Here is a 19,024-nt window from a genome sequence, read left to right on the forward strand (position 1 = left end):
CAACCTCATCTCTGCAGAATTGCTGTAATTCAGCTACATTGGAGGGTTTCCGAGCATGAACCGCCTTTTTAAGTTCGTGCCACAGCATCTCAATCGGATTAAGGTCGGGACTTTGACTAGGCCATGCCAAAGTTTTAATTTTTTCTTAAGCCATTCAGAGGTGTGTTTTGGGTCATTGTCTGATGGGCAGATGATCTGAAATATTTAACTGTAACAAACATGCAAAAGGATAGAAAATAAGGAAGGAGGCAAACACTTTTTCACGCAACTGTATATAGATTTTGAGATAGGCATTTCATGTACAGTGCGTTCACAAAGTATTCAGACCCCTTTAAATTTTTCACTCTTTGTTTCATTGCAACCATTTGGTAAATGCAAAAAAGTTAATTTAATTTCTCATTAACATAACTCTGCACCCCAACTTGACTGATAAAAATCAGAAATGAAGAAATTGTGGCAAATTTATTAAGAAAGAAAAACTGCAATATCACATGGTCATAAATATTCAGATCCTTTGCTCAGACACTCATATTTAAGTCACATGCTGTCCATTTCCTTGTGAGCCTCCTTGAGATGGTTCTACTCCTTCAATGGAGTCCAGCTGTGTTTAATTAAACTGATAGGACTTGATTTGTAAAGGCACACACATGTCTATATAAGACCTCACAGCTCACAGTGCATGTCAGACCAAATGAGCATCATGAGGTCAAAGGACCTGGCCAAGGAGCTCAGAGACAGAATTGTGGCAAGGCACAGGTAAGGCCAAGGTTGCAAAAGAATTTCTGCAGTACTCAAGGTTCCTAAGAGCACAGCGGCCTCCATAATCCTTAAATGGAAGAAGTTTGAGACCACCAGAAGTCTTCCTAGACTTGGCACTCCAGCGAAATTGAGCAATCGTGGGAGAAGAGCCTTGGTGAGAGAGGTAAAGAAGAACCCCAAGATCACTGTGGCTGAGCTCCGCAGATGCAGTAGAGAGATTGGAGAAAGTTCCACAAAGTCAGCTATCACTGCAGCCCTTCACCAGTCAGGCCTTTATGGCAGAGTGGCCCAATGGAAGCCTCTCCTCAGTGCAAGACATATGAAAGCCTGCATAGCGTTTGCTAAAAAAACACATGAAGGACTCCTAGACCATGAGAAATAAGATTCTCTGGTCTGATGAGATGAAGATAGAACTTTTTGGTGATAATTCTAAGCGGTATGTGTGGAGAAAACCAGGCACTGCTCATCACCTGCCCAATCCAATCCAACAGTGAAACATGGTGGTGGCAGCATCATGCTATGGGTGTGTTTTTCAGCTGCAGGGACATGACTACTGGTTGCAATTGAAGGAAACATGAATGCGGGCAAGTACAGAGATCTCTTGAATGAAAACCTCTTCCAGAGTGCTCTGGTCCTCAGACTTGGCAAAAGGTTCACCTTCCAACAAGACAATGATCCTAAGCATACAGCTAAAATAACAAAGGAGTGGCTTCAGAACAACTCTGTGACCATTCTTGACTGGCCCAGCCAGAGCCCTGACCTAAACCCAATTTAGCATCTCTGGAGAGACCTGAAAATGACTGTCCACCAATGTTCACCATCTAACCTGACGGAACTGGAGAGGATCTGCAAGGAAGAATGGTAGAGGATCGCCAAATCCTGGTGTGAAAAACTTGTTGCATCATTCCCAAGAAGACTCATTGCTGTACTAGCACAAAAAAGTGCTTCTACTCAGTACTGAGCAAAGGGTCTGAATACTTATGACCATGTGATATTTCAGTTTTTCTTTTTTAATAAATTTGCAAAAAATTTTACATTTCTGTTTTTTGTAGCGTCTGTCACATTGGTGAACCATATGTTTTTTATGCATCTATTCTGTTTTTAATCATTTTTTTGGAATAAAGTCTTTTGATTTTAACCATCCTTTGGTCGAAGTTGCTGGAACCTCTCCCAAGTATTGTGCCTACTAGATTTTCCGGAATCCAAGTTCCCTGCACCGCCCAGGATTGATTGCATTCCTCCAGACTTCGCATTTGCTACGGTTTGGTGAGCTGACAAAAAACTTTTTCCTTTGAGTATTTTGCATCAGTATTTGTAAGACAAAGCCAGAAGTGGAACTTGCAGAGAAAAACTATAATTGAAAGATTGACCTTTGTTTTGTGGAGACACTCCTGGTTTTGACATACAGTACAAATACTGATGAAATACTGATAAAATATACTGATGTGGTGTGAATAAAGCCTTACACTAATTCCACACAGCCAATCAGTAATAAGGTTCCATTTGTTCTATGTATGAGGGGCACCTGAAAAATTCGAGGCCCACCCATGAAATCTTTTTTGCATGGTCTTGTTTTGCAATGCAATATGTTATTTAGTTAGTTGAATGGTCTCATGAGCAATCTGGATTAATTTTGTAACATAGTAACATAATTTTGAAGGCTGAAGGAAGACCTTATGTCCATCTAGTTCAGCCTATTTTTAGTGCAGCTGTTCTGCATTGTTGATCCTGGGGAAGGCAAAAAACCCACAGAGTAGAAGCCAATTTTCTAAATAGGGAAAAAAATTCCTTCCCCTAAGCTGGGTCAACCATCTACCTATAATATTCTGTTATTCGTAACCTTCTATACTGTTACTCACAAGAAAAGCATCCATTCCTTTCTTAAATTCATTCAGTGAGTTGGCCATCACCACTTCCTCAGGAAGAGAATTCCAGAGCTTCACTGCTCTTACTGTGAAGAACCCTTTTCTATGCTGGTGCAGAAATTGTCTTTCCTCCAAACGAAGAGAATGCCCCCTTGTTCTTGTCACAGTCCTTGGTATAAACAGTTCATTGGAGAGATCTCTGTATTGCCCTCTGATATACTTGTACATATATATTAAGTCTCCTGTTATGATTGAGTCACCGTAGGAGGCAAAAACAGAAACGCTAGCCAAGTCCAGAAAACCAGAGAAGTTGGCAGCTATCGGACTGCAGACCCCCGAACCTACCAACACAACTAGCAGTAGCCGCGGGGGGCCCCCACGATGCCCTAGACCCCTTGATCAGAGCCAGAGAACCAAATAGGCCCAAAGAAAGAAAGGGGAAATCCAAACTGCCCCAGGGCAGACCCCAAAGCAACAGGCAGCCCCCCACATACAATGACGGCGAAGCAAGACGAAAACACTAACACAGACAGAAAGACAGACTGAGCAAAGACGGGGCCCAAGCTAACTACATAGGAAAGGAGAGGAAGGCCGCTGTCCGCAATCCGTGAAAAACCCCATGAAAATAAGAGCCAACAGACTGACAGTGAAAAAGGCCCCGAAGACGCTAGGCCCCAAAAAGCCACGTCAGCGATCAGGAAAATTCCGAAGACAGAGCAACAGGCAAAAGGAGATTCAGCTCACCCCAGCAGGGAATGGCAGAATCCAGAAAAGCAAGGAAAACAAAAACAAAACACAAATGCAACAGGCAAAGCAAAAAAACCCAGCTCTAGGGGAGCAGGAATCAGACTGGTGTCCCAGAAGTCAACAGAGAAATCACCCGCAGGGCAGAAGGGCGTCGGCAGCCTTACATCCAGTCCGTGACTCCACTCAGCCAGTCATCCTCATTAGACTCAGGTGCCTGATAATCAGGCTCATTACCTTCCTTTACCAGAATAGGGAGTTCACAAGACCTCAGTGACGAAGGGGAAAATGAACTCACAACAGTCTCCCCTAAGTCTTCTCTTTTCTAGAGTAAATAGACCTAATTTTGATAACCTTTCGGGGTATTGTAGTGAACCAACTCCATTTATCATTTTAGTAGCCTGCCTTTGAACCCTTTCAAGTTCAGTAATGTCTTTCTTGAGCACCGGCGTCCAAAATTGCACACAATACTCTGACGAGTGATTTGTACAGAGGGAGAATTATGTTTTCATCACGTGTCCCCAGACCTCTTCTAATGCATCCCATGACCCTATTTGCTTTGGTGGCAGCTGCCTGACACTGGGCACTCCAATTTAGTTTCTTATTGACTAAGATGCCCAAGTCTTTTTCCATGTCTGATTTCCCCAGCAGTTTCCCATTTAGTAAGTAATTGTAGCATCTGTTTCTCCTTCCCATGTGCATAACCTTACACTTATCTGTGTTATTAACATTGAGATATTCCATAATGGTATCCCTTAGAAACCCTTCAAAAATTTTACCCACAACAGATGTTAAGCTTACCGGCCTATAGTTTCCAGGTTCCCTTTTACACCCCTTTTTGAATATTCGTACCACATTTGCTTGCCGCCAATCAAAAGGAACATACCCTGTTTCTATAGAATCTTTAAATATAAGGAATAGAAGCATGTCTATCACATTACTTAACTCCCTTAATACCCGAGGGTGAATGCCATCAGGGCCTGGTGATTTGCCAATTTTAATCTTACTAAGGTGGTTCTGCACTTCTTCCTGGGTTAGGCAGGTAATACTTAATGGGGAGTTTACATTATCACTCTGCATTTCCCCTGGCAAATCCTTTTCCTGTGTGAACACTGTTGAGAAAAAAGTATTTAAAACATTTGCTTTTCCCACATCGCTCTCTATGATTTCACCCTCATTGTTCTATAAAGGGCCGACACCATCAATTTTAATCTTTTTACTGTTTATATAATTAAAGAATAGTTTGGGGTTTGTTTTACTTTCCTTAGCAATGAGTCTCTCAGTTTCCACTTTTGCTAAATGTATTTGTTTTTCACACATTTTATTTTTTTCTCTAAAACTTTTTAATGCTTCTTCATTGCCTTCTTGTTTTAGCTTCATAAATGCCTTGTTCTTGTTATTTATTGCCCTTTTTACATCCTTATTTAGCCACATTGGTGTTCTCCTGTTCCTAGCCCTTTTATTTCTGTACGGTATGGCTAGCTCGCAGTGGGTGTGTAAAACTGATTTAAATATTTCCCATTTATTTTCTGTGCTCCTATTTTTGAGGACATTGTCCCAATCAATTCAGAGAAGGTCCTCTCTAAGCTGATCAAACTTTGCTTTCCTGAAATTCAGCATTTTCGTAACCCCCTTCCAGGGCACCTTACTGAAGGACAAGTGGAATTGTATTATATTGTGGTCACTGTTCCCTAGGTGCACATTGACTCGTACTTCTGTTATTCTATCTGGCCTGTTGCTTAAAATTAAGTCCAGAAGGGCTGTCCCTCTAGTTGGGCCCTGCACAAGTTGTGACAGATAATTATCCTTGGTTACTGACAGAAATTGGTTTCCTTTCTGAGATACGTAGGTTTCAGTTTCCCAGTCTATGTCGGGGTAGTTGAAGTCCCCCATAATAATCACCTCATTGTGATTTGCTGCTTTGTCTATTTGTTTCAATAATACATTTTCAGTGGTCTCTGTTATATTTGGTGGCTTATAACAAACCCCTATGAGGATTTTATTACTTTTCTCTCCTTGTATCTCCACCCATATAGACTCCACCTCTTCATTTCCCTCTTGTATATCTTTTCTTAGTGTGGGCTTTAAAGTAGACTTTATATATAGACAGACTCCACCCCCTTTCCTTTTTTCCAATCCCTCTTAAACAAATCATATCCTTGCAAGTTAGCCGCCCAGTCATAGCTGTCGTCTAACCATGTCTCAGTTATTCCTACTATGTCGTATTTTTCCTCATACATTACAAACTCCAGATCTTCAATCTTATTGGTCAGGCTTCTTGCGTTGGTCAGCATGCAGGAAAGAAGTTTTGCTTCATTTTTCTTAGCTTCCTTCTGAGTACCCTGTCTTGGGTCCTCTTTACCACATCTAGTATCCTTGATTAGTTTGTCCTTCTGCTGCATGTTCTTGTTTTGATTTTTTTTGTTTCCGTTACAGCATTTTAATTTGGGTCGCAAGGCAGAAATATGGAAATGGAGAAGTTGGCAAAGTTCACACATCGGCTGCTGCAATTCACTCCTGTGGTTTCCAACTGCTTCAGCACCCACCCTATTCCCCTGATTTGGCTCCCTCGGACTATTACCTATTCCCACAGATGAAAAAGCACCTTGGTGGAAGGTGGAATTGCAGCCAATTGCAACAGCCGATGTGTGAACTTTGCCAACTTCTCCATTTCCATATTTCAGCCTTGTGACCCAACTTTAAAATGCTGTAACGGAAACAAAAAAAATCAAAATTAATCCATATTGCTCTTGAGATCATTCAACTAACTAAATAACATAGAATCATAGAATCATAGAATCGTAGAGTTGGAAGGGACCTCCTGGGCCATCTGGTCCAACCCCCTGCTCAAAGCAGGATTCGCTAAATCATCCCAGTCAGATGTCTGTCCAGCCTCTGTTTGAAGACTTCCATTGAAGGAGAACTCACCACTTCTCGTGGCAGCCTGTTCCACTCATTGATCACTCTAACTGTCAAAAAGTTTTTTCTAATATCTAATCTGTGTCTCTTCCCATTCAGTTTCATCCCATTGCTTCTAGTCTTTCCTTGTGCAAATGAGAATAAAGTTGATCCTTCTACAATGTGACAGCCCTTTAGATATTTGTAGACAGCTATTAAGTCTCCTCTCAGTCTTCTCTTTTGCAAACTAAACATTCCCAAATCCTGCAACCTTTCCTCATAAGACAGGGTTTGCAGACCGGTCACCATTCTGGTCGCTCTTTTCTGAACTTGCTCCAGTTTGTTGATGTCTTTTTTAAAATGTGGTGCCCAAAACTGGACACAATATTCCAGATGAGGTCTGACCAAAGAGGAGTAGAGGGAAATAATGACTTCACGTGATCTAGACTGTATGCTTCTGTTAATACATCCTAGAATTGCATTTGCCTTTTTTGCTGCTGCATCACACTGTTGACTCATATTCAGTCTGTGATCTATTAGTATACCCAAGTCTTTTTCACATGTGCTGTCACTTAGCCCTATTCCTCCCATTCTATATATGCTTTTTTCATTTTTATTGCCCAGATGTAGTACTTTGCATTTCTCCCTGTTAAAAACCATTCTGTTAGTTGCTGCCCACTTCTCCAGTTTATTTAAATCTTTTTGAATCCTCTCTCTCTCTTCTCTAGTATTAGCTATCCCTCCTAGCTTTGTGTCATCAGCAAATTTAATCAGTTTACCCTCAATTCCTTCATCTAAATCGTTGATAAAGATGTTGAACAATACAGGGCCCAGGACAGAGCCCTGTGGTACCCCACTTGAGACATTCTTCCGACTGGATGTGCAGCCATTTACGACCACTCTTTGGGTCCGATCACTAAGCCAGTTATGAATCCACCTAACAGTTGCCTTGTCCATTCCATACTTAGTCATTTTTTCAATAAGGATTGTATGAGAGACTTTGTCAAATGCTTTGCTGAAGTCAAGATATACTATATCTACAGCATTTCCTTGATCCACCCAATCAGTGATACCGTCATAGAAGGAAATTAAGTTAGTCTGACATGACTTATTAGTTAGAAACCCATGCTGACTCTGTTTAATCACTTCATTCTTATCCAGGTATTGACATACATGTTGTTTAATAATTTGTTCAAAGATCTTTCCTGGTATAGAAGTCAGACTCACCGGCCTATAGTTGCCTGGGTCCACCTTCTTCCCCTTTTTGAAGATAGGAACAACATTTGCTCTTCTCCAGTCTTCTGGCACTTCTCCTGTTCTCCAAGAATTTTCAAAGATTATGGAGAGGGGTTCAAAAATTTCTTCTGCTATCTCCTTCAGTACTCTGGGGTGTAATTCATCTGGACCTGGAGACTTGAATTCATTTAGGTTAGCTAAGTGTTTCCTCACTATCTTTCTGTTTATAGATATCCTGGATTCTTCTATTCCCTTAATAGGACAGTGAATAACAGTTGATGTTGCATTTCCTTTCTGAGAGAAAACAGATGCAAAATAGGAATTTAAAAGTTCAGCCTTCTCAACATCCTGTCTTACCATTTCATCATTTTCATCCTGTAAAAATCCTATAGCATCTTTGACTTTTCTTTTACTTTTGACATATCCCCAAAATCCTTTATTATTGCTTTTGACATCTCTTGCAAGCCTCAGTTCATTTTCAGCTTTAGTAATCTGATTTGTGCCCTGCAGGTTCTGCAGACAGCATTATATTCTTCTTTAGATATGCCTCCCTCTTTCCATTTTATAAACATTTTTTTCTTCCTTTTTAGCATGTGCTTAAGTTCTGTGTTCATCCATCCTGGTTTCCTTAAATGCTTCCTATTCTTCCCTCTTTTCGGAATTGTTAACAACTGTGCTTTAAGAATTTCATTTTTCAAGATTTCCCATCCTTCCTGGACATTTTTGTCTTTAAGGATATCCAGCCATTGGATCCCTCCAATTCTCTTTCTGAATCCCTTAAAATCTGCCTTTCTGAAATCTAACCTTGACGTCTGAGTCTTCACAGGTCTTCCACCTCTAGTTATCCAAAATTCTAAAATAGCATGGTCGCTACCTCCTAGGGTCCCAGCCACTTTTACCTCCTCAACCATTTCCTCCCTGTTTATAAGGATTAGATCCAAGGTAGCAGTTCCCCTTGTTTTCTCCCCTACCTTTTGGAAGATAAAGTTGTCAGCAAGAGAGGATAAGAATTTCCTTGTCCTGTTAGTTTTGCCTGAGAGAGATTCCCAACAAATGTCTGGATAGTTGAAATCTCCCATGACAACTATGTCATATTTTTTGGAGAACTTGGCCATCTGATGCATAAAGAGTTCATCTATATCTTCGGCTTGCACAGGCGGCCTGTAGTAAATGCCTACAATGGTGTCCTTTCCATTGTTCTGTCCTTGTATTCTTACCCAAACAGTTTCCACAGAACTCCCAGTCTCTGAAGCTTCAATCTCTGTGCAGATATACGCGTTTCGAACATACAATGCGACACCCCCTCCTCGTTTATCAAGTCTGTTTCTTGCAAATAAGTTGTATCCTTCTAGTCTTGTATTCCAATCATGTGTATTGTCCCACCAAGTTTCAGTGATTCCAATTACATCATATTTCTTTTCCTGTGTTAGTAGTTCCAATTCTCCTTGTTTGTTGCCCATGCTTTGTGCATTAGTATAGAAACATTTTAGTTTGTGATTGGTTTCTCTTTCTCCAATATTTTTATTAATTAGATTCTTTCGTCTTTGTTCTTCCTTTCCACTTCTAATAGCAGAGTTCTCAATAGCATTTGTCAGGTGTATGGCTTTTTCTGGTCTTTTGCTTCCCTTCCCATGTTGTTCTAGTTTAAAGCTCTCCTTACAAGTGTAGCAAGGCGACTTCCAAATACATGCTTTCCAGTCTTCGTAAGGTGCACCCCATCTCTAGCAAGTAGTCCATCGTATAAGTAGTTCACTCCGTGATCCAGAAATCCAAATCGTTGCTGACGGCACCATCGACGTAGCCAGTTGTTCACCTGCAGAATCTTATTCCACCTCCTTGTTCCATGGCCATCCACTGGGAGGATGGAAGAGAAGACCACCTGCGCTCCCAGTTCTTTCACTTTCTTGCCTAAGTCTTCAAAGTCTCTGCAGATGGTTTCCAGGTCGTTTCTTGCGGTGTCATTTGTCCCCACATGTAGTAGCAGGAATGGGTAGTCATCTGTAGGTCTGAAGAGTCCTGATATCCTGTCAGACACATCTTTAATTTATTTTTAATTTTAATGCATTGCAAAACAAGACCATGCAAAAAAGATTTCATGGGTGGGCCTCAAAGTTTTGAAAGGATACTCTGTCAACTCCAGAACTGCACAAAGTATGAACGAGGTCCTCAGTTAGTAGGAAGGTAACATAGTGTGGGAGGGGGTCCTCAGTTAGTAGGACTGTAACATAGTGTGGGAGAGTGGTTGTCAGTTAGGAAGGAAGGTAACATAGTATGGGAGGGGGGTCCTCAGTAGGTCTGCAGCATAGTGTGAGAGAGGGTCCTCAGTTAGTAGAAATGTAACAAAGTGTGGGAGGGGTTTGCTCAGTTAGTAAGACTGTAACATAGTGTGGGAGAGGGGTCCTCAGTTAGTAGGAAGGCAACATAGCATGGGAGGGGGGTCCTCAGTTAGTAGGAAGGTAACATAGTGTGGGAGGGGGGTCCTCAGTTAGTAGGAAGGCAAGTGTGGGAGAGGGGTCCTCAGTAGGAAGGTAACATAGTGTGGGAGGGGGGTCATCAGTTAGTAGAAAGGTAAGATAGTGTGGGAGGGGGGTCCTCAGTTAGTAGGAAGGTAACATAGTGTGGGAGGGGGGTCCTCAGTCACTTAAGGGTTAACATAGTGGGAAAGGTGGGACTTTCTGCCAGCTAGTAAATGGGCCTTCCTTTTTAAGAGACAATAGGCTATATTAGCAGCGCACGCTTTACAGTATAGCAACATTTAAAAGTATTTTCCATTTCAACATTTTTTTCTGCTGACAGAATGTGCTTGATAAATATATTTCAACATTTTTTTCTGCTGACAGAATGTGCTTGATAAATATATTGAATTAGCTGTTAGTCGCACCCCTCCTCCTCCCTTTTAGGCATAGCACTGCGATGCTGATGCTAGTCCTGCAACTGTATATCTGCTTAGTGGGGATGTTAATACAGCAACACACGGGTCTTCGCATCCAGTCAGTGAGCTCAGCGGCTTGTACCAGCTACATCCGCAGGGCCACTGAGCTCAGGAAATGTCTGTAGATTCATCGGTCACTGCTGCGACTGGTAGACAATCACTAAAGCAGCAACAGAGATTATTATTTATGATACTATTTATCATAAATATTAACATGTAAAGCGCCGTGGAATAAATGGTGCTATAATAAATAATAATAATAATAATAAAAAGAGAGCGATAATTACTGAAAGGGTAGAATGTGCCTATCTTTGACGGTTATTTTATAAGATTATACCCAAGGGGAGGCTGCATTTTATATTTATACTCCATGGGACATCAGTATACTGCAAAATGAATATATGATTACACCCTGTGGGGAAAATGATTTTACTGCATGGGGTTAGCATGCTTATACATGCATAAATGCATATGTAAATGCTTACCTATATGTCTACAGGATATGCTGCTGAGTGTCACTATGTATCGTATGTTTGCGTCCCAGTGTGCGTAAATAAAAATGTACATGTGGTTTTAAACATACTCAAATAGGACATAATTACTAAGTCTGTACCATAATTGGCACTTATGCGAGCAATACAAGTCAAATAGGCTATATTGCCATGGCAAATTATTGATTTTCTCAGGTATTTTCTTGCAGCATGATCTGGGAGTAGATTGTTTACAAAGTATATTCTGTAGATTTCACTATATGGAAGAAAAAACAAATGAGGAAGAAATCCCAAATCAATTTTCTAAGATATAATAAATGGCCTCCAGCCCAAGTATATGTCCTAGGGAAACTGAGTAAAAATACAATTGAGTGTAGGCACCAAAGGGCATTTATGCATAGGGCCTCATTCAGCCTAAGTCCGGCCTTGAATATTGACATCACACTGACCAATGTGGTAGTTCACATAAATGTTTTGGACATGAACCTATGACCTGTATGTAAAAAGTTGCAGTATATACTACTTTGATCCATTTTTTTTGCATCAGATTCACCCATTATAAGTCAATAGATGCCCAAATATGGATCATATACCTTCCGGGTTAATGTCCATATATAGCACTTATATCTAGTATGAAAAAATTAATGACCTAACCTTAGGAAAGGTTCTTAGAATCTGATTAGTGAGGGACAATCTCATTAATGGTCATTTAATCTGTAAATGACTGAAACTAAAGATTGGTCTGAACAGTACTGTAGATAATATGCTGATCAGACATGATATCTACTTTCTTCTTCTGCCAACTATTTCTCATGCAGTATGGATGAAATCGAATATTATTTCCATGTATTAGATAAAGTTTCAACACTGCAACTGACACAAATCAGCAGTCATTCAATCTTCTTTTAGCATGTGCATTATTATCATAGAAGATGTTTGAACAGGTATTTTAAATTTAGTGTTATTTCACATGTGGATGACTATCCAGCACCTGACATGTCTACTTATAGTCCCTAGAATAGACCTAAACGGTCCTCACCAAGAAAGCAGGTTGTAGATTCCTGTATCAGTAAGTAGATGCATTTTTATATAATGTAAATACTTACAATTTTTATATACTTTCTGCATTATTCACATAGCTCTAAAGATCTCGGCTTGCTGTCACTTAATATGAACTTTTATTGTTTACTTTTCGTCAGACATTCTGGAGCTGGGTTTGGACCGCAAAGCACGGACTTTCCGGTGGCTCTCCCGACCTGAGTGTGACAGATTCATATTTTTCTATGCATATATTTCTGTTACAGTCATCTGGCTACGCCCTTAGAGTATAAACACCTAGCCTGGTCATGTGATGGATGCGAAACCATATATAATTCAGCTTAATGTCTTTGTTTCTACTGTAACAAGACATAATCTAGTAGGCCTGTCATGTCTGCTTTAAAAGGATAAATCCACAAATACCATTTATCACCTATCCACAGGATAGATGGTAAATATATGATAGCTTTGGGGCCAGCTGTAGGGACCACTGAAATTTTAATAATTTGTGGCCTATGTGAATGGAGGGGGAAGTTGTGCATTTGTGACCACTGTTCCATTCGTAGTCTGTGGAAGGGATGGTGCCATCAGTCCCATGGACCCATGTAAGCTAGTAAAGTGATGGTTACTCATAAGAACTACCATAACATTCACACACGAGACCCCTGTTCTTGAATTGATGGAGAATACATCAGTCAGACTTCAGTGATTATAGGTATACACCTAATGGGAAATAGGCAATAAGTGTTATTTATGGGATGATCCCTTTACTGTAGACTTAATGAAATACATATTAGTGTTATCCCCAGTTCTATGATTGCTTATCTTATTTTTCTGTTGTTCACTACAGGTGGTGATCATCCACTCCTTTCTTTCCTGTGGAAGAATTTTACTTTAAGTCCGAGGTAATGAAGTCTATCTTGGATGGCCTGGCGGACACTACATTTAGAACAATTACCACTGACCTTCTCTTTATGGGAGCAAATGAAGTTCAGTATGAAGATTCAAAGAGTGATATTTCAAAGCTGGGTCATTTCCCACAGAAAATGGCTTTATCCTCCTTTCAAGAGAAAACAAGTGATGGGCAAAGTACTCATCATCTGGATGCATTTAACGGAACTGATATTTTCAACAATACTATAACATCTTTTAAAGACCGTGAAGACAATGTACAGTGTGGGAACAACTTCATGGACATGGAATGCTTTATGATTCTTTCCCCCAGTCAGCAGCTAGTTATTGCTGCCCTTTCCATCACCTTGGGTACATTTACTGTCCTGGAGAACATGCTTGTGCTCTGTGTCATCTTGCACTCGCGTAGTTTGAGATGTAGACCCTCTTATCATTTTATTGGCAGTTTGGCAGTGGCCGATCTTCTAGGCAGTGTCATTTTTGTCTACAGTTTTGTTGATTTTCATGTTTTTCATCGGAAAGACAGTCCTAATGTTTTTCTGTTCAAACTAGGGGGCGTCACTGCTTCATTTACAGCCTCAGTTGGCAGTCTGTTCCTTACTGCAATAGACAGGTACATCTCAATACACAGGCCTTTGTCTTATAAAAGAATAGTCACTAGGACAAAAGCTGTCATTGCATTCTGTATGATGTGGACCATAGCTATAGTCATAGCTGTTCTTCCTCTGTTAGGATGGAATTGCAAAAAGCTCAAATCTGTATGCTCTGATATTTTCCCCCTTATCGATGAAACATATCTAATGTTTTGGATCGGGGTAACCAGTGTTCTCCTGTTATTTATAGTGTATGCATATATGTATATATTATGGAAAGCACACAACCATGCTGTGAGAATGTTGCAACGTGGCACTCAAAAAAGTATCATAGTTCACACATCAGAAGATGGCAAGGTGCACATTACTAGGCCGGACCAGACCCGTATGGATATTAGGTTAGCCAAGACACTGTTACTAATACTAGTTGTGTTAATTATTTGTTGGGGTCCTCTTCTTGCTATTATGGTTTATGATGTTTTTGGTAAAATGAACAAGACAGTAAAGACAGTGTTTGCCTTCTGCAGCATGCTTTGCTTGCTTAATTCAACTGTGAATCCCATCATCTATGCCCTTCGAAGCAAAGACTTGAGAAATGCATTTTGTAGCATGTTCCCTTCATGTGAAGGGACTGCACAGCCTCTTGATAACAGCATGGAGTCAGACTGTCAGAATAGACATGCTAATAACAGCAATGTCCACAGAGCGGCTGAAAGCTGCATTAAAAGCACCGTTAAGATTGCCAAAGTGACCATGTCTGTGTCCACAGATACAACTGCAGAAGCAGTATAAGACAGTATAATGTCAAAAATCAAGCTAGGGAAAAGCTTGCCCCCTTTAACACTGCTAAAACGCAGAGAAATATATCCGGTAGTATGTCTGCTACCCATAAAAAAACTGAAATAATGGGATATACATTAACATCAATGCCACTTACAATTATTTCTCTTACTCCCCTTAGTTTAGAAAAAAAAGAGCGCTAATTTTATTATACAAAACTATTTTTTAATTATATAGTTTCATTTATTTTGAAAACGAAGTGAACTGAACAATTGAGATATAGATTTACATTTTTTAAAGCATTGTGTTGTAGTCTTTGGCTATATGTGTTGTCCTTCTGGACCTTTTACTTATGTATTGTACTTGTCAAAAGGAAAAGAAAACAATACTGGAAGACTTTTTTTTTTAATACCTCACATTACTTGTAGAAAAATTTACCCTGAAATAAAAGGAGTTAGAGGTAATCTTCTAGTTTGATCATCATAAGAAACAAAATGGATATGATGTACTAAACTTGCACAATATATGGTAACCTTAGTATGCATTTGGGCTTTTTATGGAATGTAGAATGCTGTTTGACATTGAGCATCAGTATAAAGTTAATTAGAGGGGGAGTGGAACTATAGCGGATATACAGTTTAGTAATTTTCCATTGACAGCTAAAAATCTAGACTTGTCTTACAACAGTCTATATGGCAGGGAACCAATGGCTCCTGCAGGCAAGGACAATGAAGGCCAATGAGTTTGTGCAGAGAAACACACCGTACAATGGTATTGTGAATATTAATGTACTTTTCTTAGAAATAGGTTAGCAACGGTAATATACTGTACTGATGTCCGTCATGTGCTACATGTACAGGATATCTCATGTAATCTATTAAAAACTACAACCTTGTAGTAGGTTTGTTCTAATGTCACAACTAATTGTATTTTCTGTGTATAAGTCAATGTAACGTGCATGTCTCTTTGTAAATAATGAAATAGGTCATCGTATTAACAAATGACTGCTACTATGACTACGTATAACTTATAGCTCTTGTTGCACTATTTGCACATGAATTCAGTTTCTAAGATTGAGTTCTTACGAGGCTTCAATAGGACTAACAATTACTTTGTGATTCCGTTATTAGTTATTGAGACCTCTAAACAACAATAGTTTGTGAAAGAACTGCATTTTTCTTGACTGGAAATAAATAGCACAATAATATTCCCCAAAGTAAAAGGTAATATGTGAGGTTTTTCCACTCACATTAGAATTTATGTGCAACCTGTATATTGTCAATTTATTAGAAATGCCAATTATTGTTGGAAAGTAATAGCATTAAAATACATGAATCCTTGATTAGATTTTCCATTGGCTAATACATGGATCATTAGCTGCACTTTAAGACAACGGTATATCCAATTTATTGATACCGTTGATACAAGCACTACATTAAGATCCCTATTTTTATATCTCCAAATCATTTGCACATTTTCTCCATTGCAAGTAATCACAACCAACCTGTTATCTACATTTAGTCACACTGAACTTCCTAGTAGGTCACATTGACTGTTCATGGTTATGTGATTTTATTAATGTTCAGCTTAGTAAGATAGCCTAATTATAATATGATAATGCACACTAATTATTATTTTTAGAGCACCGTTGATTTCATGGTGCTCTACATGAGAAGGGGTTACCGGTACATACAAAATACAAATATAAATTACAGTGAACAAAATAACAATGATAGCTTGGTACAGAGAGAAGAAGACCCTGGCTTTGTGGGCTTACAGTCTACAGGATAATGGGACAGGAAATACTAGTTTGGGGGATTGCAGTAGCTCCTGTGGTTGTGAAGTAGCAGCAGTGTCATTTGAAGTTGGAAGTTTTCTTGAAAATATGGATTTTCAAGTTCCAACTGAAAGTGGTAGACAATCTGACATGATGAGGCACAGAATTCCAGAGGATGGGTTATGCTTGGGAGAAGTTTTGGATGCAGTTGTGTGAAGAACATGAAAGTGTGGAGGAGAGAAGGTATACCATGTACCCATTTATTTATTAAAAGGTACATTTGACATGTGGAGTAATTATATCAAAAGCTCCAGAATATCTTGTAATTTAATAAAAAAAATATTTTTTACAATTGGGTTTCATTAAAAATGTTGCACTTCTTGGTTTTAAAGACCTTTTGTTTCCCTTATCGATCAAATTTCATGTGGTCTCTGAGCATAAATCAGCTTAAGAGAAGCTCGAAAAAAGATAGGGAAAGAGAATTACAAACTCACTTTCAAGATAAGCTGACTGACGGATTCTCAGTTAATACAATCTGCAACCAGCAATACATAAGGGAAACAAGGAGGCTATAGAAAGCAAACTGTGCAACATTTTTAAAGAGGATCCAATTGCAAAGTTTGCCAATACTGTAGAAAAAGACATAAACTGCACATCCAAAAATGACACACTGATCTAATGCTGCTAGGCAAAAATAGGCAAAAATGTGCAGAACTGAACATGAGGTTCTTAGTTAAAGGTTCACTGGGACGTGGCAGTGGGCTTCATACAATATGATCAGGATGTTAATCTAAGAACCTCATGTTTAGTCTTGTAAGTTTTTGCCTAGCTGCATTAGATCAACGCATGAAGTTTTCGATGTGCAGTCCAGGTCTTTTCCTACTGCAGTGGCCAAAAGCAAATTTTATTTTAATCCTAAATGACATTCATTTAAGTAAAAAAAGAGGTGGACAACCCATTTAAGACTGTGCTCACACTTTCCAAGGCGTGGCCACAATCCACAAATTCAAAATGATCATATATAGTCAGGTGGTTTTACAGCTAAGTCAACCTACATATCGGATAATTTGGGGTCAAATAGTAGAGCTGCAATTTGAGAACTCAGCCTAATAAAATAAAGAAGCTATAGATTGCCTTTCTCAGGTACAGTTTTGGTATTTGCCATACAGTATGTATCTGTAGATTCAAGTATATGACACTGTTTTGACATATCCCCAAGAGCTCAAATCTCTGTTGGAGGTGATTGAATGGAGAGTGATTGTCATAAATGTAGTTGAAAACATATTTTGGATAAGAAATAAATTATAAACCACTCTTACAAGCTTACTTTATTTCTACACAATGGTATGTGATGGTATGAGATTAAGGGTGGGCCTCTTTCACTTACTGACCTCGGAAACTAATCAACAGTATTGCATATATGTTTTATTAATTAGTTATTTTATTTATTTATTGATTTATTTATTTTTTTATTTATAAAGTACATATTTCCAAAGGGTTAATTCTAGATATTTCACTGATAAAACTATCATGTGCTAACTGTATTTCTAAAATGTTATATTAAAAACTCCAGTAACAAGATCTTTTCTTGAAATCTTCTTGCATATTTAGATTTACATTTACACATTCATGCAATCGTGCTGTGTAGGATTATTTTTTTCCTAACACAGTACTTATCTATGGTTATATTTTACGCTAAAGGAAACTGAAACAGATTGAGCTTCATAGCTTCAATGAGATTATAGGCACATTTCAACATACTTTTCTGTAGAATGGCCCCTTTTTATTTGAGTAATACATATCGGTATGATTAGTTTTTTAAATTATGTTTTAATTATTAATATAACTTAGACTGTGACTCCTTTACTTGTCTATAAGGAAAAGAATAATTCTAATTTTCTAATGGAATAAAGATAGTGTGACTAATAATGCACTGGCTCATTGAGGGCAAATATTTTGCCTCTAGTTAAAAATATTTTTTGGGCCAAGCGCAGCTCAGAAAGATACTGTACTTTAGATGTGTCTTTACCAGCAACTGTTAAAGCAGAACTGCTTACAAATTAGAAAAATAGAAGCTACATCCTTATAGACATTAATATAGAGTCTGCTTAGATCACACAATAGCATTGACATGACTTTGTCATGATAAGCCATGCATTTTAAGCTCTATGGCCCTTATTCATCAAATTGATAATACCAGATTTCTGGCGTAAAACACTTTGAAAAGTTGTAAAAATGTGACTTTTCAAGTTTTTTCACTTGAGTTTGGCTCAGCTCCACCAAAATGAGGCAGGATAGGGGCATGATGCCACAGCCCATCTAATTTATGACGATCTGTAGTGTAACTTACATCAGAAATCTTACTCCAGTTCCTGGAGTAGATAAGATTTATTAGATTTGAGAAGAGGCGCACAGAAGGGCATGCCACATTTCAGACAAGCTTGATTCAATGCAAGGCATGCATCGTTTAATGAATCAGGTACCTACTGTATGATCCCAGCATACCCTTTCATCAAGACTGGCGTCAGCAACACCAGTCTTGATGAATCAGAGCCTATATGCACTTAATTATTGAAACTAAGTCTCTTCAGGCAGGGTTGCCATTATGGAAGTACAGATAATACTATTGTTAAGGACCTTGACAAATCAAACCAAACAGACTTTCCGCTATCATCTACTGTCCACCAATGATAGTACAAATACCATTATGTCAAAATTCAAATAAAAATGCTATGATCATCAGTTACGTTTTGTTTGTATCGTTGCCAGGGATTCACAAAATTTACTGTATGACTGACAAAAAGTATAGTAATTATATTATGTCTCTTTCACACCAATGAATAATCAACTGAAACAGTCAATCATTAAAGGGGTTGCCCGTTATTTATTTTACTTTAACAAATATGTTGATGGACATGATTTTGTGGAAGGTACAAATATACAGTGAGGAAAATAAGTATTTGAAACACTGCCAATTTTGCAAGTTTTCTTACCGACAA

At 38.8% G+C, this 19,024-nt stretch overlaps 1 protein-coding gene across 1 annotated transcript in view; it reads left to right on the forward strand.

Moving 5' to 3' along the window:
* CNR1 (cannabinoid receptor 1) overlaps nt 1–17,604 on the forward strand; it is a 178,366-nt gene extending 160,762 nt beyond the window's left edge. Inside the window, exon 2 of the mRNA XM_073589592.1 lies at nt 12,814–17,604. Within this exon, the coding sequence (XP_073445693.1) occupies nt 12,872–14,260 (1,389 nt within the window). The 5' untranslated portion in view covers nt 12,814–12,871 and the 3' untranslated portion in view covers nt 14,261–17,604. The remainder of the gene's footprint in view (nt 1–12,813) is intronic.
* Nucleotides 17,605–19,024: the final 1,420 nt, after the last annotated feature.

This window comes from Dendrobates tinctorius, unplaced genomic scaffold, assembly GCF_039654945.1.
Source record: "Dendrobates tinctorius isolate UK_male_01 unplaced genomic scaffold, ASM3965494v1 ptg000111l, whole genome shotgun sequence".
Taxonomy (NCBI): Eukaryota; Metazoa; Chordata; class Amphibia; order Anura; family Dendrobatidae; genus Dendrobates; species Dendrobates tinctorius.